General features: G+C 46.0%; 1 protein-coding gene across 3 annotated transcripts in view; it reads left to right on the top strand.

Moving 5' to 3' along the window:
* KCTD3 (potassium channel tetramerization domain containing 3) overlaps positions 1–24,487 on the top strand; it is a 529,442-nt gene that overhangs the window by 354,784 nt on the left and 150,171 nt on the right. For all 3 annotated transcript variants that reach the window (XM_069608570.1, XM_069608569.1, XM_069608571.1), the window contains 2 exons: positions 23,131–23,218; positions 23,541–23,657. In XM_069608570.1, coding sequence (XP_069464671.1) covers positions 23,131–23,218; positions 23,541–23,657 — 205 coding nt within the window. The remainder of the gene's footprint in view (positions 1–23,130; positions 23,219–23,540; positions 23,658–24,487) is intronic.

Genomic DNA, 24,487 nt, shown 5'->3' on the forward strand with positions numbered 1-24,487 from the left:
TCCAAGGGGATCTAATTGAGATTGAGTCCCTGTTGGGGGAAATCCAGGTCACTGCTATCACTAGGTCCCAGACAAATGCTCACAACGACCTTTCAATTGCACAATGGAGTAAGGAGACCCCTGATGCTGATTTGATTACAGCTCAGAAGGGGGATCCAGTAATTGGTAAATTTTACCAGCACCTTGAGGACCCTGAGAACTTTCCCCTGACGGATACCGATTACATTGGGAAAGAGGACCTAAGAGTGTTGATGAAATGTCCAAAAATGTTCCGAATCCAAGACGGTTTGTTGGTAAGGAAATCCAAAGCTGGCCATGACCAGTGGGTGGTTCCTACCTCATTCCGAAGCCTGATGTTAAGTCACGCCCATGATGCGGCTACTGCCGGTCATAGGGGGTTTCACACAACATTGGAAATCTTAAGAGAGGTTGCATACCGGCCACACATGGGGCAGGACCTCGACCAATACTTGAAGGGGTGTCTTGTGTGTGCACAATTTCAGCCATCATCCCTCACGCACCGCGCGCCTCTCCAAAAGCGGGGGATGACACTGCCATGGTCAGATTTACAAATCGACTTTGTAGGCCCTGTGATTCGCTCTGCTAGGGGGAATAAGTACATGTTGACTGTGACATGCTTGTTTACCAAGTGGGTGGAATGTCTCCCAGCCCCAAACTGCAAGGCAGAAACGGCAGCTGCCTTGATGATTAACCACATCTTTTCCCGTTTTGGTCTACCTCAAAGGATTGAGTCAGACAGGGGTAGCCACTTCACCAGTGAAGTAATGACAAAGATGTGGGAGATACTGGGGGTCAAAAGGAAGTTGCATATTGCTTATAGACCAGCTTCTTCTGGGGCAGTAGAGAGATATAACCGGACAATTGTGAGCATCTTAAAAAAGTTTGAGGCAGATTCTGGGCCAAGTTGGGATATCCGATTACCTCTGGTCCTAATGGCCATCAGATCTACCCCTTCATCTGCAACCAAAATGTCACCATTTGAGTTGATGACTGGGCGCAAGATGGTGCTTCCGCAGCATTTGCTCTACAGGACCCAAGAGCAGACACTGATAAATGCCTCCACTACTCATGAGTATGTGGAGAATTTAAGGAAACACCTCCAACATGCTTTTGCTTACGCTCAGCGGAATCTAGAAAGATCGGCTGATAGCATGAAGACCCATTATGACCTGAAAACTTCCAGGAAGGAATATCAGGTGGGAGACCGGGTCTATCTATACAACTTCCAAAGAAACCAGGCAAAACAGCGGAAATTTTTGCCTACGTGGAAGGGACCCTTTGAGATCATCGACAAGATCTCCCCTGTGGCCTACAAAATCCACATCCCCAAAGGTCCTTTGGCAGAGGGGGAAGACAAGTGGGTCCACATAAACCAGTTGAAATGTTGCCATCCCAGGCACACTCTGCAACAACTGGAGGAATCCTCTGGAACCCTAGCGGGTACTGTCTCAGACTAATTCAGTTCCAACCATAAAACATACAACATCTAGTCTCTAAAATATTGTGATTTGCATGAAACTGTCTCTTAGTTATACTGTTTTTTTTTCAAAATAAGAATGTAATGTTTCATTATGATGAAATGCATATGCTGCCCCACTATCTCAACAGTGGTGGAAAAATGTCTATGAATAGGTATTGCCGCTCTTCCTTTGTCGTCCTAGGAGAAAGAAAACCTGGAGACGGGACAAGGAGGACGATCCGGAGACCGGGAACGAAGATCCAATGGGCCCGGGGTACCGCCCAATATTCCCATCAGGACCGGCGAGGAGAACCGATCGATCAGTACCTGATGGAGGAAAAGATGCTGAACTGTGCCATCTATTGGAAGAAGATGAGGAAACATCCCAGGTCTTGCGAGTCCCATTCGTGAAATAGAATGGCCATCGCAAGAGGGGGGCTTGTGGGATGTATTTACCCATGCATCCGAGCCCTACCTCAAAACTGTGCAGTACTGACATGGAAAACATCATGATGGCCAGAGCTTCCCAGAAAATGCACAGGGAAATGCATGAAGAATAGGCTGCCACTCATTTTTGCTGATGTTATGGGCACAGAAGGACACTGCCTAAAACCACCAGTGGACTACCCACACAGTAGTCTGAAACCATTGGGAATGGCAATGCTGATTGCCAAAAGCAAACCCATAACTGTTGGGAATTCATTTTCTTAAATCCCAAAAAGGGGTGCAGTACCAGTACTCACCACTATCCAAAAGCCGGCGTTTTAAAACCACCAGATTTTGTAGAAAACTGAATAAATGAACCCAAAACATGCCAAAGAAAGACATTTTAAGAGGTGGATCCAATGTAAAGTTATATTCTGAAGTGATTTGAAGGTTTATAACAAGACTGGCTGAGCTGTGGATTTCAGCAGTTTAAGTAAATTTGGACTGAAAGACACTACAAATCTAAATGTTTAAAAGAAATGAGTGACCTACTTTGAGTGTCACATAGGTTGCAATTGTTTAAATGTCATAGTTTTAAACTTAGAATCAGCATCCTAGCTGCATATGTAAAAAAATGTCTTGACTTAAACTGGGGAACAGAAATGACATGTAGCTAAAAACTGGCTTAAAGAGATTCCAATTTTGCCTGGCAACTACCCCCCATCAGGAGTGAAACTTGAGTCACAGCTGTGTTCCCAGGCCTATCTGCCTTTTGCTGGCCACACTAAGGATATGCCATCTCTCTGATAATTGAATTAAGGGGAGCCCCCACAGAATACAGGAGCTCTGAACAAAGCCCTGTCCTGACCCAGGCAGATGGTTTATTGCAGATGTCGTAAATGTAGCTTCCTCCTGGAAGGACAAAGGAGGGGCACTGCCTGTGAGAGCAAGCTGGCTTGGCAGAACTGGAAAAACCAGAAATTCAACCTTGTGCTGGAAGGAAACCACACCCCTTTGGGGCCAGAACATAACTCTAAAAAGATGAATAACTCATAGAGCGGACATGTGAAAATTTTATAAATGACACCATAATTCTTGTGATTTTTCTGCCCACATTTTAAGAGGTTTTTAGAACCGGTGGCATGGTCTGGGGGGTTTTAGCGGAAAAGAGGATATTACTCAAAATGTGTGCATGTGAAAAATCTGACACTTCATCAACTAATGTCCATACTCCTTGCGCACATGTGTGTAAATTTGGGGTAATGTCCGGTATTGCAAACCAGTTAAAAAGTGCAAAATATTGCCATTTCTGAATGCAAGCCCCCAGGAAGAGCAGAGTTGGAACAGGGGATACCTCCTGTGATATGTGATGGGTGCATGTAATTTCAAACCACTGTGTAGCTATGAAATATGTATTTGGTTCAAATCTAGATTTGTGTGCAAGTTGACAGGAGGAGTGGACTTTCTGCAGGCTGTAAAATGACATCACTCTGACACAACTTAGTTCCCCAATCAGGGGAGAAATGAAAGCTTGGCCAATGATAAGTGGAGAGGGGCTGGCTAGTGATGCTGCTCACACACACCCATTTTCAAAACACATAAAAGCAGAGAGACAGGACAGATAGGGACCTTCAAATCCATTTGCAGCTGGAAGCTCTGCCGGGAAAATCCATACTTTACCTCCATCAACCTTCAGAGACCCAGACCAGCAGAGTAGAGCTGACCTGCTAGCAGAACCAGAGAGAGCTGACCCAGATCACTGTGAAGTGCAGAGACCAGAGTCCAGTCCAAAACCTGACCAGATCCGTGGCGAGGCATATTTCTAAATATAGTGCGAGTACATAGTAAAACTGTGCAGAACCAATTTCTTAGTTAAAATAATATGATTCAATCCTATTTTAATCTAAGTAGAACTGCCTCCTAACTGTCACCTGTCATTTGCAAAGCTGTCACCTGTCATTTTCTAGTTGCAAGCTGCACTTGTCTTTTTGAACTTTAAAATTTCAAATCTGAAAAACGACCCTTATTTAATCGCTCATATCTCCGTGACCGTTTGTGCTAGAGACTTGCAGTAACTTTCATCTGGAAGCTGAGATCCTAGGCTTTCCTAGGACCCCAGAACGATATTGCTAGCCCTTGTAGTTCCTCTGTAATCCCCCCCAGACGCATTCGCGAATTTTACCGCGATTTGCAAATTTCTTCACGTGTAAAAATCTGCTGCTGCTTGCCTTCCATTTGCCAGAAATTCGTTTAACCTGCTAATCATCCCTGAATCATTGCCAGTGTGAGCCTGGACTAATATTAACTAGATACCACTCACCCTGAACCTCTAGAGGGAATTAAAAGCATTTTAACATATTTTCACTCCATTGCCAGCACATATCAAAGCATTTTGCCTGTGTTTTCAACTTCTGTAGTCTAAGTTGCTGGGTGAACTGAATTACATTTGAATTGCATTTCTGAGAATTGTGTGCCTTCCCTCCATTTCCCTGCATTGCATAAAAGGGGGGGTGAATTGTACAAGAAAGTGATTACATTGTCTTTGCTGAAATTCTATCAAGTTATTTTCTTTACTGCATTTCATTCCACATTGCATCCATTGGAAACCATAAAAGTATTGTTGCTATCTTATCCATTTCATGTCAACTCCTTAGTGATTATCAAGAAGTGTGCTAGTGCCAGATTCTCCGTTGTTAATCTTTATCATATCAGATTAAGTGTGCTATTCAATTATTACTTTATTCTAAAGTGTGATATATATATCTATTGTTTAAATTATCAATTAAACCTTTTAACTTGCAAAACAGAACTACTTCTTGGCTCAGTGGGGTCAGGAGGATTCCAAGAGAGGGGTGTTATATAGGGGTAGTCATCCAGAACGCATGAACTGGACATAAAGATATATCAATAAGGGTTTTCATTCAGTATTCTAGACTAGGCGTTGACTTGGCTGTAGTGCTGAATTGAATCCTCTTACAGGATATTATTAAGGGAAAACCTCCGGCGAGTCAATCCTTCCCCCTCCTTAACTCTGTTAAGAGACGGGTAGCTCCCTCATTGGTTTCACCTGCTCAGACGCGGGCACTGAACCCGAGAGTCGAAAAATTATTTCGACCTTCTCCTTCCGACCCTCTATATGTTAAAGGGCACGCCATCCCAGACTCACTGGTAGTGACTCCCACTCGTAAGAGTCTAAGAGGTTGTATGTCCTGGGCAAACGTGTCACGTCAGCAGCTGCATACACCATTCGGGTTGCTAATTAGCAAGCTATGCTGATGCCCAATTGAATTTGCTTCAGGAAGGCCTCCAGGAGGTTCCTGAACCCGCCAGGACAAAGCTTCTCGCCATTGTTTCTCACCATGTGTCCTGTTCTAGATCTGCACCCAGCGAACAAGTTTATAAAACCCCAGAAGTTTTGCATGGTAACACTGCAGGAGGTGATCTCATTGCTGAAACAGGGGGACTTCATGGCAACATTGGACATGAAAGATGCATACTTTCATAATTCAATGTTGCCAGCACACAGGAAATACCTAAGGTTCATGATCCAGGACAAACACTACCAATTCAAGGTACTCCCCTTCGGCATCGCCTCGGGGCTAAGGGTGTTTACCAAAGTCCTGGCAGTGGCAGCAGCACACCTGCACAAACTTTCAGTCCCAGTTTACCCATACCTCCACGACTGGCTCATTACGGGGGACTCGTTGGACGCTTGTTTTTCGAACACCCAAAAAACAGTAGACCTCCTCTCCAGCCTGGGTTTTTCAATTAACGAAAAGAAATCCAGCTTAGTCCCCAGCCAAGTAAAACTATTTCTGGGAGCGCTATTTTGGACGGAAGACGGTCTTGTCTTCCCCTCCAGCGAGAGGGTTCAGAACATGCTCTCTCAGATTCCTCAATATGTAGCCAGTCGGGAGGTGACGGCACGCAAGGCCATGTGTTTACTAGGGATGATGGCGTCATGTATATACTTGGTTTTCCACGCGCGGCTGCGCATGCGTCCCATGCAAGAGTGGCTCAACAGCCATTGGTGTCAGGCCAGCGGACAATGGGAAGATCTGTTAGTTGTCTCACCAGCCCTCGTTCTCCCTCTGCAGTGGTGGTCAAGAGAAAACCCCTTGTAGGGGAAGACCTTCACCACCCCTGCAGTGGAAGCCACTCTCACGACAGACGCATCTCTCACGGGGTAGGGGCTCACCTGCTTCAGCAGACAGCGCACGGAGTCTGGTCCCCTCGAGTAGCGTCCAATCATATAAACTTACTGGAACTATTAGCAGTGTTCAAAACTTTGAAATCCTTTCAGGTACAACCGACAGCACTACAGCAATGTATTACCTGAACAAACAGGGAGGCACTCACTCTCCAGGGCTATCCAAGCTGTCCCAAAACATTTGGATATGGGGTCTCAAACACAAGATGTTTTTGTTGTCCCAACATGTTCCAGGGGAACGCAATCTTCTGGCAGATGTACTCAACAGGGATTTTCCTCTGCCAGAAGAATGCGAATGGCGACTGCACGAAGACATTGTGTCCAACGTCTTCGCAGAATGGGGTTTCCCAGAGATCTACCTGTTTGCTACTCACGAAAATGCCCAATGCCAAGACTACGCCTCCAGATACCCCCAGAACCAATCCAAGGGGAACGGTCTCTGGATAACTTGGTTGGGGAAATTTCTCTACGCTTTTCCCCCCCGACCCCCTCTTCTCAACAAGATAGTGCACAACCAGTTAACATGATACTGGTGGCCCTCATGTGGGCCTGCCAACCCTTGTTCGCTCACCTGAGGGAAATGTCCCTCTCCCCACCAGACAACTACCCTGCCCGTACAACATGTTGTCTCAGGACAGGGGGGAGACCCTACACCCATGCCCACAAACCCTGAATTTAGCAGCCTGGCTCCTGAGTTCATAGAGTTTGGACACCTGCAACTCCCTCAGAGGTGCATGGACATACTCAGGAAAGCGAGAAAACCTAATACACGTTATTGCTATGCTAGCAAGTAGAAACGTTTTGTCGTCTGGTGCAATTCCAAGGGCATCAATCCCATCGATTGCTCGCCCTCACACATTGTGTTGTATCTAACCCACCTGTTGGACTCTGGGTTAGTCTTCATTTCCCTAAAGGTTCATCTGGCTGCTCTGTCAGCCTACACCACATCATACCAAAAGGTATCGTGGTGGAAAATACTGGTGATTAAAGCCTTTATGGTAGGGGTTAAGAGGATTTATCCTCCCATCTCTCACCCAGCCCCTGGAGGGGATCTGAATGTGGTTTTGACCAGGCTCATGGGAGCTCCCTTCGAGCCTATGCATAAAGCAAGTCTGAAAGACCTGACTTAGAAGACAGCCTTCTTAGTGGCTATCACTTCTATCAGAAGGGTTAGCAAACTACAGGCTTTTTCTGTTTTAGACCCCTTTGTTACAGTCCACAAAGATAAGGTAGTTCTGCGCACACATCCCAGGTTTGCGCCTAAATTCATCTCGGAAGTTTCATGTGAACCAGTCAATCGAACTACCCACTCTTCCAGAACCCTACTAACATGGCCGAAAGAAACCTTCACACACTAGAAATGCGCAGGGCAGTCATGTTTTACCTGGAAAGAACTAAACCACTAAGGAAGACTAAACAATTCTTCGTTTCAGTGGCAGCTGGTAGAGAAGGTGATCCTGTCTCTAAATCGGCCATCTCAAGGTGGATTGTCAAATGCATCACACTATGTTACACTCTTGCTAAGAGAGAATTGCCCTCCAAGCCTAGAGCACACTCTACTCGAGGAACTGGGGCATCCATAGCATTCATTGCAAATGTTCCTCTTGAGTCCATTTGCAAAGCAGCAACCTGGAGTTCTGTACACGCCTTTACAAAACACTATTGCCTAGACACTCATTCTAGGTCTGATTCTCAGGTGGGACAAACAGTACTAAGACATCTTTTCTCTACTGTTCCTTCTCACAACCCACATCCAACTCCGGGTACTGCTCGCTAGTCTATGCAAAGCATGTGATTTTAAGCAGATTAACAAGCATCAGAAGACATGCATTACTTACCATAACAGCATTTCTGATGATTGTATCTGCTTAGATTCACATGCGCCCTCCCTACCGCCCCGCTCGGGGTGGAAGGAACATAGACGTCTTACTACTCTCTCTCTTTTATGTACTCACTCACTATAGCCTTGGGCTCCCTCATGGTAGAAAAAATACAATCGGAGAGACCTCGGCGCGTGAGGGATTTTGGGTACTACACACGTCAGGATAGGGATAGTGTTACAGACACGCCTATGCCGACGTCCCCTTTTGGTCCCCGAAAGACAAGATGCAATACTCTGCAGTTACCACTGGATGTCGGACCATATGCACAGCATCGAATCTAAGCAGATACAATCATCAGAAATGCTATTACGGTAAGTAATGCATGTCTTTCCATGCATCTTACCTCAGTTTTCCTCACTTTTACACATGCAAAAACGTGTTGTGCGCAGCCATCTTGTGCTAATCTTATCCCTGGATCGATCGCCCTAAATACCAGTGTGCTCGCGGCAATAAATGACAACACCCGCTCCCGAAGCTGACATCACTTGTCAGAAGGATCTGCTCCACCTATTTTCATTACGTTCGTGGCCAGCGTAGCCCAACGTGCCACATCATCACCCATGACCACAGAAACGGGAACATCAACACAAGATAATCACAGACATCCACACAAAGAGCATACCTTCTCTGTCTTGCCCTAAATAGCATTTCCCTATATAATATTTCAGTAATAAATCAACAATAGTTTGCAATGTTGTAAGTGCTTTTATTTTTCAAAGAATGTTCCCACGAAATGATAAACTCCCGGAAACAAACTATTTTTTAATTTTCAGACTCTCGAGCTACGCAGATTACGATGAACGCTCAATGTTCTTTGTCCTTTTGTGTCCTTGTCTTTCCATATGGCACAACTGCAAAACAATTCAATGACCCCCTTGGTGCTCTGTGTGGAAGAAGACAAAGGGCAACTCTCTCGCTTCTCTGCTTTCTTACATCATGAATGCTGACATGTTGCTCCTTATTATCGGAAACGCAAATTGACATATAGGGCCATATCGATCATCCCACATAACACTGATCGAACATACACTGCTTATGGTAATTCTCCAGTGTTGATTCCAGAAGCCACCTGCTGGCACTTGGAATCTTTCGCACGGGCAGTATGGTACAAAGTATTTGTGAAAACGCAATAAAAATACATTTCAGTAACCGTTCTTTATTTTAATATAAAAAGTTACCATATAACTCATAATTGTTTGAAACCTAATTATATGCACAACACAACCAATATTTAACACCCACATGAAAACATGGTGTACTACTTGAGACCACAAGTTGCGTACAATTTGAGGGCTGTGAAGTAGGTATAGCTCCCAATGCGATGGAGAACCACATGGAGAAAACGAAGAACAAACATCGCAACCATTCAGCTTGAACCCTGGAGGGATGTCATTGTAACAAAGCTTGCAAGACTACTGTTTGAAAAGCGATCACAGTGCACATGCACAATGTTTACCCCACCGTCAATTAATTATTATGCCTACAGCACCGCACCCTACTCGTTTTTAATCCCAATAAAAATGTTATGTAAACTTGAATTTACATAATTTCTGGAAATTCCATGGTTAGTCCACTGCTCTGTACGATGTATCACACACTTTCACACTAACTTGGCAGTACATGTCCGCTCTCAATATAGTTGAAGTTATCTTTTTTTTTTATTCCTCACAACGTATGTCCTTCGAGCAAATGCTGCCTAGCGTTCAAAGCCAAATTACAATAAGGCACTTGTCCTATTCAAAGGCAGAGAAGTTTAGCTTTCGATTTCGGCAAAGAATGCAGGGAAAAAATGCATTGAGGCGGTACAGTGTTCAGAACAGGAAGCACTGTTTGAATCATCCTTCTAAACATACCATGTTACCATGTTTACATTCACAAATTGTGTGTGTTGATGCAACGCATGAGTGTCTATCAGCCCTCAAAGGAAATTCCAAATAAATCGACCTCACCCTCCTCCAGAACTGTTTCATTCAATCAAGCAGTTTACCTTTTGAAGGAGTAGCCAACGCTCTAGCATATTATTGTGTCTTTCGCAGTGTAACTTGTGAGAGTCAGATAGACCTTGCCTTAGCTACATGGAGAGAGGATCCTAGCTTACACACGCTGCAATCAATAGACGGATGAGCAAAAAAACTATTGTAGCTTTCCGCCCCCTGGGTAATACTGTTATGTACACTGTCTTAACAATTAATGGTGCATGTTCAGACACTGTGTGTGATCTCATTACTGGCACTGCAGCCTTCCAAAAGGCGCCTGGGTCAGCCCTCCCTGTAACCATCATGCAACACAGGTGACAAAGCACATTCCTGAGCAGTGTGTCAACATGTTTTTAAAACGGCAGTAGCTGGTGAAAGTCGTTGAAGAATTGGTTCCCACTATTCAAGTAAAGGGTGTGCCCTTGACGTCCGAGTAGTTTTCAGAAGTCTGAGCATACCTGGGTGACACAGGCTAACAAAGAGAACATCCAATGTCACTGACTGTCTGTCTGCTATCCCAGAGCCTTGTGCCGCCAATGATCTCACCTTCATCCAGATGCACACTGTGTCTAGAGCACTGGTTCTGTCTAGGCCTTTCCAAAGGCACCAACATTCACTCTGTACTGAGAGAACTTCCGTGACTTTTTTCCCTGTAGGTAAAAAACTAGAATGAACTTGACAATATATTTGTATGATCTAGTGAAACTCATATACTAGTCACAATATAAACCAATAACTCTGATGCGGGATATCACATTTAATATAGGGGAGTTTGACCAATGGGTTTAATGTTCAATTACAGATTCTTTTGAATTGAAATTTTATTTTTTGGCATTCATGATTTGGCATTTATAACACCTGCAGATGTGTATGTGAACACATTTTACAGAGAGCTACAAATCATTTGAATCTAGAACTACACGTTACGATAAGTTTGGATTTTGGAGGACAAGGCTCGTTTGCAATGTTTTGTGGCATTGTATGGCTCCTGGGAACAAAATCAGCTTCCAGTCCATGACTATGCATGGCCAACACAATTAATTTCAGATCTTTCACAAATTCAAAATCCATTTCCTTGTATATTGTAACGTGGCACCCCCAATTTTACTCAAGTTCTCGCTTGATTCCTGCCGACGTTATTGTTATGGGCAAGTACTGCTAGTCTTGTTCTCACCTCCATACCGAAGTGCAACCTTTTTGGCCTGTACCTTAAGCACATATTATGGAACACCTCCAAATCTCCAGTGTTACAGAAATCAGTGAGTCCCTTCGGGTCTCTCGAAAGTTTTCTATCGTACACAATCTTTTCAAGTGCTTTGTGGTGAACATGGCACCAACCACTTCTTCTTCCGTTCCTCCCCCCCTCGTTCCTCCTCTCTCGACTTTCGTGGAATTGTTGGTTTTCTGTCCATGCGTGTACGTTGGTAGAATGGTGCATCAATGAGCGCCATATCTCAAGTAGAATTTCTACAGATCTGTCACAACAAACAAGTTTTGGAGCCCCAGCAAAGATGGTTGCTGATGGACTGACACCAGTTTATAAAGTTTTCCGAACCCTTCTTTTTCCCAGCAGCTGTAAAAAAAAATGTATTGATTGATTTAGTAACGTGCCATACATCAAATTGATGCCGAATGGGTGGAAACTGCTCTTGCATGGTCTTCGCTATAGAAAAGTGCCTGTCAGTTGCTATCGCGTCTATTTTCATTCCCTTGGATTGCAGAAGTTGAATGGATTTGATGAAAGTATGTTTCTCCATGGCAACAGACAATGAACATTCAGACACCTGCAGCACCATAGAACTCACAATTATTTTTTACTTTCCAACTCTTGAAAGTGGCAAGTGCAGTACTTTATGGAAAATCCTGGACTGTCCCGCTGTCCGTCGCCAGCTAGCCAGAAACGTTTGCCAGAGAATGTACTGTCCATTGACCTCTGTTCAACATTCCAAGCATTACTAATAGCACAGAATAAGAATTCCCTTTGATATTTGTAGTATTGAGTTTTAGCAAGGAACTCAAGACCCACAAACTGACAAAAACTGGAAATCTTGTTGAAAGTCGATCCGCTGAACAGTAAAGCTGCTGAACAAAGTAGATTCCCTGCTGGCACTTTGCCAAGCATCGGTTGAGCAGACCGTGTAAATGTATTATGGAGGTGGACACAGGTTGCACATTCACCAATGGCTCCCTGCATATCTTGGCCCCGGTTGTATGTTCACATTTCAGCATGTGTACAATCTCTATCACGCAGCTATCAAACACAATGTACTTTTGCTCCTTTAGTACCCATTCGTCCTGCAGTACTGATTTTTGTGAGTCGACGGTGGTGGACAAATCCTCAAGACTTTGCAAACTGAAGTCGAGATCTTGTGCAATATCAGCAGTCAATTTCGTTGAAGCTTCAACCTCCGTCAGTTCATGATCTGATAATTCAACATGAATTGGAGAAACAGCTAACTTTGAATGTTTTTTTGGTAGAACATTTTTAGCGGGTGTACATTGTGTGAAGGGGTCGGCAAGCAGTTGGAATGCATCATCACTTTCTTAATTTTCATGTGTGCGACCTGGCACAAAGTAGCAATGGTCCAGGCTGACTTTGCAAGGGTTGCATGTGCCATTCCATTCTTTTTCCGGCCCCTGGACAAATGCATCACTAGTCTGCTTGTTGACTGTGCCACGCTGCGCCCGAGATATTAGTTGCTTCAATGTTAAATCGGTTTTCGCAAGCGACATCTTTGGTTACAAGTGATGTCTGCGTCTTTTTACTCCTCTTACTTCTTGGCTTCTAAAAGAATAAATGGAAAAAGATGCTGAATGTATTGCACACATACAGAACATATGATCTTGCAACTAAAGACCTAGAAAGACTAAAATATCTGCTCAAAAGCTTTTGCAAAACAAACTGGTGCGTTCTTTACCCTTGGTTTCTTGATTTGCTTTGAAACAGTGGCCTTCTCTTTGTGGACGGCAACATGAAGCTGCAAAAAAACATTTTTATATGGTTTTAATACAGCAAACCAACATAACTACATATCTACAAATCGTAAACAACTAGACGGACTGGAAAAGATATCGACATAATGAAAATGTATTCAGAATGCAATGTGATGCCCAATTGCGCTTCATAAATGGTTCCATTAACCTCGTCTAAGTCCACATCTGGAGTACATTCCTTGAATAGAGTAATATACAAACAAATACAATGGGCCTCATTACACGTTGTGCGCTAAAAACTGCAAATTAGCGGCATGGCGCTATTAACGTGTCCGCCTTCGCAAGAGGGCGCTAATGGCGTACCATTACGAGTACGCGGACACGAGCATAGCGCCATGCTGTTAATGACCCTACCGCCATGCCGCTAAAGTCCCCAAAAAGTCATTTACCGCCTTCCGCGAAAGTGCAGATAGCACCTCCGCCCTCGCGCCATTAGCGGTCACCGCTATTAGCGATCACCGCTATTAGCGGTGACTGTTAATTTGCGGAACCGGAAATAGCGTCATCGCACAGGAACGGGAAAGAGCACGGCGGCCATCTTTAAAAACACAATCCATTGCCATCCTCTGCACCCTGGACCTGTTTTGAGTTGGGAGCTGTGCAAATTCATCTGGGACACCTGCATCATGCCCAAGGCTATGAAGAAAACCAGTGACAGGCAGCGCAAGGAAAAATATACCAATGAGGAATTGGTCATGTTAACACAGACCCTTGCAGAGCATGCAGAGGTAGTCTTTGCAAATGACATGCGCCGCCCAACCTTGCCGAAGAAAAAAGCCATCTGGGAGGAGGTAGCTCTCAAAGTCAGTGCTGTGGGCACCAGCATGCGCACCGTGCGCGAATGCAAGAAGAGGTGGGACGACCTCAGGCTGCGGGTGAGGGGCATCCTGGCTGAGAACCACCGCATTTCCAGTGCCGGTGGAGATGGCTCACCAATCCGGATGAAGGAATGGGAGGAGACATGCGCAAACATGATTGCCGTTGAATCCATTGAGGGAGTGGGCAGCATGGAGATTGGCGTGGCTACCACTTCAGATGGAGGTGAGTGTACACATGACAGGATGCGGTGTGAATGTACTGTTACCCCCATATGTGAGCACAGACTCCTCTCATGCATGGACACACATCCACACATGCATCCATTCAGTGTCAGACCCAAACACACACACATGCACACATCACCAGAGACAAGTCCCAAACACACCCATGCATGGATGAGGCACTGAACTGGCACATCACCTGCATCCACAACCACTGAGTCCCAATGGCCACAACTGCATCATTCATGTAATCTTCATTAAGTAAATTGAATTGCAACCAATGATATCCCCCTTCTCGTCCCTCACAGGCTCACATACAGATGGGGAGGATGCCGCTGATGCATCAAAGGCACCAGCTACATGCATGAGGGCAAGGGCACAGGAGCCGGAGGATATCCCAACAACATCCAGGGGCAAGGGGGGGAAGGGCACACCTGACGGGTAGGAAACATTGTCATGGTGCCACTGCCAGGGCAGTAGTAGCTGCACCACCAACTGCGGCCCCACCACCAGAGGTGAACCCACTGGCACCAATGCCAGCCACCGAGGGACCACCATCAGCTGCGGCTAGCCCTGCTGGTGAGGCAGCCGCCACTGCCCCCCTATCCGATCCGGAGGACACCCTAGGCCACCACATGGAGATGCACACCCCAAGCCCCCCTAGAACACCAGCGCCTGTGCCATTCCAGACCCCTGGGTCTGATGGGACTGTTGAGCACACCAACCCTGCAATCATGTCCCCCATGTTACCATCACCTGCTGCAGTGGATGCATCGGAGGGCACAGCATCCAGTGCACGGTCACCCAGCACTGCCCCCCAACTCACCACCATCCTGCAGCGCCAAAACGAGCTGACTGTGCTGGTCGGCCAGCATGTTGTGGAGGCTGCCAATCTCAGAGAGAACATTGTTGAGGCGGCGAGGCACTGCACTGAGCGGATGGACGCCAACACCGACAGGCTATGCGATGAGATAGCGAGGCTCAGGGAGGTCCTTGTCCGCATGGCTGACACTATGGACCGCCACTTTTCCTAATAAGGCCAGTCTGCCCCGTCCTCATCTTCCGGGTCGAGACAAACAAGCCCCCTCCGGCGCTCATCGAGCACCACCAGGCGCACGTCTGGCAACCCTCAAGATCCTTTCAAGGACAATGGAAAATAGGGGGTTGATGGAGATTCCTCTGTATGCATTGTCCAGGGAATACATGGCAGACACATGAGGGACTGTAGTGGGGGGTGGTGGGAAGGGTGTTATGGGTCTGTTGTGGTGGGAAGGGTGTTATGGGTCTGTTGTGGGGGGTGGTGGGAAGGGTGTTATGGGTCTGTTGTGGGGGGTGGTGGGAAGGGTGTTATGGGTCTGTTGTGGCGGGGGGAGGGTGGTGGGATGTTTTTGGGCTTGCACTACTACACCTTTATGTCACTCAATACACTGGTTTCTGATCAAAACACAGGCTTGGACATCTTCATTGTGTGTGTGTACTTTATTGGCGACAGGGTCCATTGCGTGCTTCAAAACATACACCAGTGCATTACCCCCCATATCCATGTGACAGTACGGAAACATGTTCCTCAGAATATTTGGTTGATCAGATGCTGTCTCACAGCACGTCCCTCCTGGCCATCCCCTCTTGCAACACCTGCATCCCCTTCACCTCCGTCCTCATCACCATCATCATCCTCATCGGGTGCTTCTATTTCAACGTCAGGGGGCAGTGGCACATTCCGTCTGATACACATATTGTGCAGCATGACACATGCCATGGTGATCTTGCCCACCTTCTCATGTCCATACAGGAGAGCACCACCAGACCTGCTAATGCACCTAAAACGTGACTTCAAAAGTCCAAAAGTCTGCTCGATCACGATGCGGGTACGGGTATGTACACGATTGTATTCCTCCTCGTGCCTGTTCTGTGGGTTCCGTACAGGTGTGAGGAGCCAGGACTTCAGGGGATAGCCCGCATCACCTGTATGGGGGAATGAACGGGGTCCTGTTACTGTTCACCTCAAGATCGGCCTGTTCACATCACACAAATTGACATTGCATTGTGATTCAAGTACTGAATTGACAGCATACATGCAGATGGTCTGTGTGACAGCAACGTGCAAGGGGGAGGTCGACCCTGCAAGTAGAAATGCCACATTCATGCCTCCAACAGTAATTGACGTGTCCTGGGTGAGGCCAGGTCTTAGGTGTCCCTGGCCCATCCAAATTAGGTAACACACTGCTAGTGTACTGACATCCTGACACCGATGTTGCCATGCTGTGAAGCATCACTTCAGTGGTGCCATAGGTGTGTGGTTCAGTGCTATGTCTAGGGGTGATCCCTTTGCATACATTCAAGGGCGCGTTGCTGGATTGATGTTGTGCTGCACTGATTCTGTATTACGGTCTTGACGCCATGTTGCTGATTTGTGTAATATGTGGCGTGGCATGATGTGCAATGTGGATGGATGTGTGATATTTTGCAACCTGCATTGTTCTCAATGTTGTGCACCTTCGAATTGCATGTGGGTTCTTCTCAAGTACATCGTGGCCTTCCCTGAAGGACATTGGCGTACATCTGTATGTCCATTTTCCCTACGGACGCCAGTCAACACCCAGTTGGAGTATGTATCTCTCCCCCCCCATTCACACCCAGTTGGAGTATGTATCTCCCCCCCCCCATTCACACCCAGTTGGAGTATGTATCCCCCCCCCATTCACACCCAGTTGGAGTATGTATCCCCCCCCATTCACACCCAGTTGGAGTATGTATCTCCCCCCCCCATTCACACCCAGTTGGAGTATGTATCTCTCCCCCCCCCATTCACACCCAGTTGGAGTATGTATCTCTCCCCCATTCACACCCAGTTGGAGTATGTATCCCCCCCATTCACACCCAGTTGGAGTATGTATCTCTCCCCCCCCATTCACACCCAGTTGGAGTATGTATCTCCCCCCCCCCCCATTCACACCCAGTTGGAGTATGTACCCCCCCCATTCACACCCAGTTGGAGTATGTATCTCCCCCCCCCCATTCACACCCAGTTGGAGTATGTATCTCTCCCCCCCCCATTCACACCCAGTTGGAGTATGTATCTCTCCCCCATTCACACCCAGTTGGAGTATGTATCCCCCACCCCATTCACACCCAGTTGGAGTATGTATCTCTCCCCCCCCATTCACACCCAGTTGGAGTATGTATCTCTCCCCCCCCATTCACACCCAGTTGGAGTATGTATCTCTCCCCCCCCAATCACGCTGCCATGTGCTTGCCCTGCTACTCACCAAGTAGCCACGAACGTTGTTCGGTGTGTCGCTCCATGTAGCGTGGGATAGTTGAGTTGCGCAGAACCATGGAATCATGTGTTGATCCTGGGAATCTGGCACAGCAATGTGTGATTATCTTGTTGGCGTCACATACCATTTGGACATTGATAGAGTGGAATTGCTTCCTGTTTCGGTACACTACTTCATTGTGATGTGGGACCACCAATTCCACATGGGTACAGTCGATGGCCCTGATGCAACTTGGAATGCCTGACAGTGAATAGAAGCCAACTTTTGTGTTTGCAATCTCCTGGGCAGTCTGTGGCATGGATATGTGTTCAGGTGCATGCTTCAGGAGTGCATCGAGTACCTGGTTCAGCGTGCGTGAGAATACTGGTTGTGAGATGCCATGCATCTGTCCCACTGTATGCTGATCGGTGCCTGTGGCCAGGAAGTGGAGCACACTCACCACCTTCAGTAGCGGGGGGATGGCAGTTCTGATGTCTGAGGCTCACAATGTCGTCGTGGATCAGGTCCACGATGCTGGTGATGGTAGCCCTGTCCAGACGGTAAAGGGTGTGTATCTGCTCAGGGGTCAGGTTGAATGGACTGGATCTGATCCTGGGTATTGGTGGGTGCCTCTGTGGTATGATTAGGTGCTGTTGTGGTGCCTGTCTTGCCCTCCTCCTCCTCCTCCTGCGTCTCCTTTGTGCTGTCTGTTGTTGTAGCAGCTGCGCTGCAATGAGGTCCTCCAGGCCATGTAATGCTGCCAGTATTGGAACCATCTTGGTGTGGGAAGGGGTGTGGTGTGCTCCTTTTGAGCTGCCACAGTCTCCATTGCCTTCACCTGTGCTGATTTGGTCCACCTGTGGCAGGTGGGAACACTGCTCATTTCCCTTAACGGGTGGTCCGCGATGCCGGTATTTGCACCATGGCGGTAAGGGGTTTGGGGGGATTTACCATGCTGCTATTAGCATGTGCACTGGCCTTGTGATGCTGTGCTAATAGCGGCATGGCGTAATTAACGGGATGGAGGGTCGCGCGCACGCGGCCTGCCCGCTATTAGTGGCCCCGTAATTAGCGGTGCCGCTAATTGCGGTGTGCCGGGTCGTGATCCACATGGGGTTTTAACGTTACCGGTAATGCATTACCGGTAACGTTAAATCCCTACCGCCATCCGTGTAATGAGGCCCAATGTCTGCCAAAGTGCACAATACAAGTTTGCATTTAACAGAGCACCTCCAAGCTAAGTATTTCACATAGACTTTGTCCCATATACTGTTAGGCTTGCTGTCGCAACACAAATAGAACGTTAGTATGAATAAAAGCTCGAATCGAGTGTACCTATCTTGACCATAACATTCAATTTATATTTCATCTGATATCCGTCTGAGTTCAAACATGGACTAGATTTGAGGTCACCCTGTAAAACATAGTGATTCAAATGTTGCCCTGCAAAGTATTTTGCTTTATAATGTGTCCTTGGTAACTGTTACACATTAGGGAAGCGGGGTGGGGGGAGGGAGTGGGGAGTCAAACGTTACTACCAAACTCAGAAAAGTTTTAAACGGTGCACGGTCACATACATTTATCTCTCAAGTGTATCCAATTTTGGATGTACTGTGATTCTTGAAAGTGAAATGTGAATAGAAATACCTCAAGCTGTGGACCTGTTCCAGAGGAGGACGAGATAGTAGTCGACGTTCCACCATCCACCTATAATACAGCACTTGTTTCAATACGGATTAAAAAGCTAAATGAAACAGAAAAATGCAATGCAGAAGAAGGTTCATACTGAACTGAAATGCATACAATGGTACACACATACACAAAGCCATACCTGCCACTTTGTACAAATAGCCAGTTCTGCACATAATACATTTTGATATGTTTAGATTGAAAACATACCACATGCAAGTAATTCAATCACATGCAAAGAGTAGTGTAATATAATTACTTGGTATGTTTATGAGGTTGATGTTGACGGAAATGTAATTGATGCAGAATCTTGCTCCTTCATTTTCAGCCTAATGTACGAAAATAGTACAATGGAAAAGGAAAATTAGTTCTTGAAAAGTGGACTTATGCAACGCTATGACATTTCACATTGTGCGGGTCGGTTGGGCTCACCATTGGGATAGAAGGGATGTCGGTGGTTGCGTCGTTTGCGAGGGTCTGTTCTTCCATCAATGCATTCTGAAGGATATGTCAACCAACACATTTCCCAAACATAATTTCCAAGGGGCACTTTGGAAGTTTTCATCAAGGATCACATTTACTGGTCAGTGGCTCCAGAAAGTGGGAAAAGATGAAGTATACTAAGATGAAATATTTGACACTTGTATTGAATCCAGTGACTATGGAAAATGGAGTAATTGAACAGTGATGTAGATAACAGATGGAAGATAATACTTATTAATGCAGACCATCGTCCTACATACCAACAAACATAACAAACTCTGTTTGCTACTCACCTCACCAGCCGCATGCGGAAATTGAGTTGGGATGGCATTTGGAAGCAATTTCGGAAGAACTTGCAGTGGACGTTTTTATGTGTACCTTGACTGGTTGTACATATCCTGGCCTGGGTGAAGTGCGGGCTGCAGACGCAGTATCGATTGGCCCTCACGTCGGCCAAGATTTCCTTGGCCTTCATTTCAATCTTGTCCACTTTACAACTGCAATTTCTAAGCCATATTCCTATTAAATCATCTTTGACGTGGCTTGCAGAAGTGCAACCGGCAACCACACATGATGGCATTCTTGAAAAGTGTGTGAGATCTGTATAAAGAAATATGAACTATTATCACGAATACCACAGGATGAATGTGAATAAGGCAATTTGCACCAGAGATTTGTCTTAAAAGTTTCATTAGAATAAAGACAGAAATGCTGTGAGACCTAGCCCAGTGAACTCTGCAAAAACTTTATTATACAATTGTTATACTGCACATTGTACTACAACACACAGTGATGAATTGTGGTAGTTATTGAGAGGAAAATACCTGAACTAATTGCTAATGCATACGTCTTTGAGGTACATGAACATTAAAATCCTGAGTACATTTGGTGGAAATCGACATAATAGATCTCCCAGATGTTCTCAAGGTAAATCTCAAGGTGTTTAAAAAGGCTTACATAAGTGGGTGTGTATGTGAATGGATGACATGTTCATAGATACCCACTCTGCCACCATCCCAATGGCTCCCATCTGCCATATGGTTGGGTGGATGGGCATGAGGCGAGCGCGAAAAGGCCGGAACAATGCTGAAGGGACACAAACTTTTGTTGATTGCTGGGGTTGGCGTTTGAAGAGGAGAGTCTGCAGACACAGGGTCTGGGGAGGCCATGTGGACAATGGTGAACGTGCGGCAGATGCCCTTGAAGTGTACATGGTGTTTGACAACTCCAGCGGTCACACCCACCCCGCCCCCTTGGGAGCGCACCGTCAGAGGTACAAAATGCCATTGATACTGGAAGGTTGGGTGGATGGGGACAAGGTGAGCGCAAAAGTGCACCAACCAGTGCTGGACTGGGCTACTGGGTACTGTGAAGATTTCCCTGTGGGCCTCTGCACTCTTTGCCTATTTAGTATTTTATTTTCACATTACATCATATGAAAAGGGTGGAGCTAGATCAACATGTGTAATATGGGACCACTTTGCAAATTATTTCCAGTGCCTCCATTCGTTCAGTCCATCCGGGCAACAACCATTCTAGCATGACACTCAGACAATTGTGCGTGTTCTTGACTCACTGAAAAACTCAAAGAATATGCTTATTTACTCAGGTGTATTTTATTTAATTGGGTAATGTTGATGGCACCAAGAAACTATAAATGGTATACTTGAGGTAGAAGTACAGTATGAGAAAATCCCCTGTACTGTCCGCTGTCACTGGGGAATTGTTTTTGCGAATGGCATCGAACGACACTGGTGGATATTACTCGTCGATTGCGGTATCCAAGCCTCCCATAAAGCCACCATGTAAACGAACAATAGGCCACCAGCCTGCACCACCTGAGAAAGAGAAACATCCATATTTTAATTGAATGAACCTGGTAAGTGTAGCAGCCAAATTCAAAAAGTGCATCTGAAATTCAATGGCATATTTGCCCTTAGAAAAATGAAGGCGGGAACCCTTACAGCACAAGTCCCCACTATATGCTAAAAGAAATAATTATAACACACCACAGAGGTTTGATCTACCATCTGCCTTGCTTGGATCTTAGTGATATAGGTGGAGGTGTGTTGCTTTTGGGAGAATATATACTGATGCACGGCATTAGGGCTGTGGTGGGTGTTCTGGAATTGTCAGTGCAAGGGGGTCAGATGAGTATCAGAATGAAAGCAACTGGGGGGTCGGGGCTGGTGGGACCCTGGACTGGAACAGTTGGGGTTGAGAGGGCACAGGCAGTTTAATGGAGATGAATGTAGACTTGGGATATGTCTTGTCACGGTTTCACGCTCTCTGCATAGCACATTCTTTCGGTAATGATACTACAAAACTGTAACAACGGGTGGCAGGACTTTTGTAATAACAGATCTCGCGCGGAGCTGACAGGGGGAGGCGATGGTGTGTGTGTGTGTGTGGGCTTGCTGTGCGAGGCACTGGGGAAGCTAGAGCTGCATTTCTACAGAGAGATGGATCACAATTCAGAGAAAGTATGAGAAAAACATGAAATTTAAATGGTCTAGGTAGTAAAAATGACATCACCTCTGGAGTATACTTACTTGTTACTTGGATTGCACAGCTGAACTGTTCCACGAAGTTCGTGCATAAGCACCATCATAATCCTCAACACGGACCTTGTGAGGCAGGCTGCCCTGAAGTCATGCAGCTCTGTAATGCAAAGCAGTGGTGTGTCTTCTTCGGCTATGTAGGCAGAGCATCCAGAGTTTGCTCGGCTGCAGCGGTTCTCCACCTCGGTTGGCATAACCTCGCAATGATTGTAGGTACACCACGTTGAAACATCTCACATGCGACTCGGCTGTGGCTCATGCTCGGGAGATTGATCTTGCAAACTATTGTCTGATTCCCCATCGTTTCGGCAGCCTTCTCTTTCCATTAGTTCCTCCTCTAAATACTTAGGCTCGTACTGGTAGGGCTGAATTGTTGACATTGTACGGCAAAGAATTTAGCAAAATGCAAGTAATGAGTGAAATCAGTTCCGCTACTGTAAGTAACGGGTCACAGGTGCTTTGTACTAGTAAGATAGCTCAACCAAGCAGAAACCATCCACAGGGAATCTAAACTAAATATAGTGAAACTGGTGACTAAGAAACTAGAGTGTCGCCTGATCAGAAAGTGCCTGTTTATACTTATTGAGGAAAGCAGCGTCCTGCCATTTCCAAGGAGACACGTCAATAACTTGCGGACAGAGAACAATAAAACGAGACGTGCATTGGCGTTGTGGAATGGGCCGAACGTGTCTAGTGATGTCAGCTTCAGGGGCGGGTATTTTGATTTATTGTCACGAGCGCACTTGAACTTAGGGCGATCGATCCACAGATCAGATGAGCACAAGATGGCTGTGCCCAACACGTTGTTTTCGCATGTATAAAAGTGAGGAAAACGAAGGTAAGATGCATCGGAAACATTTTTACGATTGATCACTGTATGCTTATAACGACTTGCCCGAATGATCAGGACAATACAATTTTTGAGCAACCTATTCCTTTAAGTTGGCCTTGGATTGAAAAAGTAGGGCATAATTAGTGTTCAAAACTCTTCGTTTTGACCATTAGTGCTTTACAAATGAAACATCAGTGCACAAACTTCTTTTTCGCATGAATGAAGACTTTGATATTACAAAGTAGATTATGCGAACTTCTATGAAAGATGAACATGCTTTGTTTAACCACTCACAGGTTCAGGATGTTGTACCTATAACCAGTTATGACACCGCAGGATCATTCCTTCTATTGGGCTGCAACAACGGCTCCATCTATTACATAGGTAAGATAACCAAGGCTACACATACTTGATCTGTGCAGACTGTGTAGACTGTGTGCCCTTTTTATTGTGCAAAATATGTTGCACTTGTAACGTGTGTGAAACTTCCATTCTCCAATACAAGAAAGCAAATGGTATTGGGGAGTGAGGGGTTCTTGGGGTGCAAACCGGGGTCCTTTTCACGACTTCCGTTGCACGAAAACCTAAGCACAATGTTAGTGAAAAGTATCTTTTTGCAACCATCACATAGCTTGTAGACCGAACTATTGAATAATGTGTTTATCGTTACCATATATTCACATGTACTGTTTCGTCTGTCCTGCAGATATGCAGAAATTTCCGCTGCGGATGAAGGACAATGACCTCCTGGTAACAGAACTCTATCATGACCCCTCCAACGATGCAATAACAGCTCTCAGCGTCTACCTAACTCCCAAAACAAGTAAGTGCACTGGTGACTGAAGGTGCCTGGTTAAGACATTTCTATTACACTGGTAGCGTGTTTACAACTCCAATTAAGCCACTAACTCTCAGAAGACTGCTTTGAAAAAGCACTGGCAGGCACTTTAAGGTTTGCTGGTAAGGCTTGATTAAAGTGAGCTCACAGAGTTCCCTTGAGGAGGTGTTTTACATGGGGAGGGGCAGGAACTGGCTGGAAATGGCCATGGGAATCCCCTGCCAAAACCTGGAACATCCCGTGGAAGCTTAAGTCTGCAAATCTGTTTCTCCAGCATGGGGCCTTGCATGGATTCACATGACATCAGGCTCGAAATCCTTGGTAAAAAGAAAGCAGTTTAGCTTTAAACTTAAAACTGCTTGTCTCCTATATAACCTATCAGTGTCATTTGGGTCCTACTGTCCCCAGCACATGACACTTGTCCTCCTAAGCGTCATCCCTGGTGGCCATCTTCCGATTTTACAGCACGTTCCTACTGTGGGGAGTTCTCATGCTCTGCTCCTCGAAAATCGTACATGTTTGGTTGATTTTTTGCATTTTTCAGAAGATATCTTCCATCTCTTCTTCGTTTACCATCGTGCGGCGACTACCGGCAGCAGGGACCTTTGTCAGCAAAGATCTTCATCATTGGATCTTCAACCCGTGGCGCCAACAGGCCCAGGCTTGGGCCTACATCTCAACACCACGACCATGGCTGATGCTACAAAGAAGAACCTCTTCAGGACTTGTGAAAGCTGTGGTCTGAAGACCATCTTCGTCGAGGACCAGCACCTCAAGTGCTTGGCCTTCTCCCTGACCACGACGTGAACGGATGC

The sequence above is a fragment of the Ambystoma mexicanum genome, chromosome 4q, assembly GCF_040938575.1.
Source record: "Ambystoma mexicanum isolate Mex_15411 chromosome 4q, UKY_AmexF1_1, whole genome shotgun sequence".
NCBI lineage: Eukaryota > Metazoa > Chordata > Amphibia > Caudata > Ambystomatidae > Ambystoma > Ambystoma mexicanum.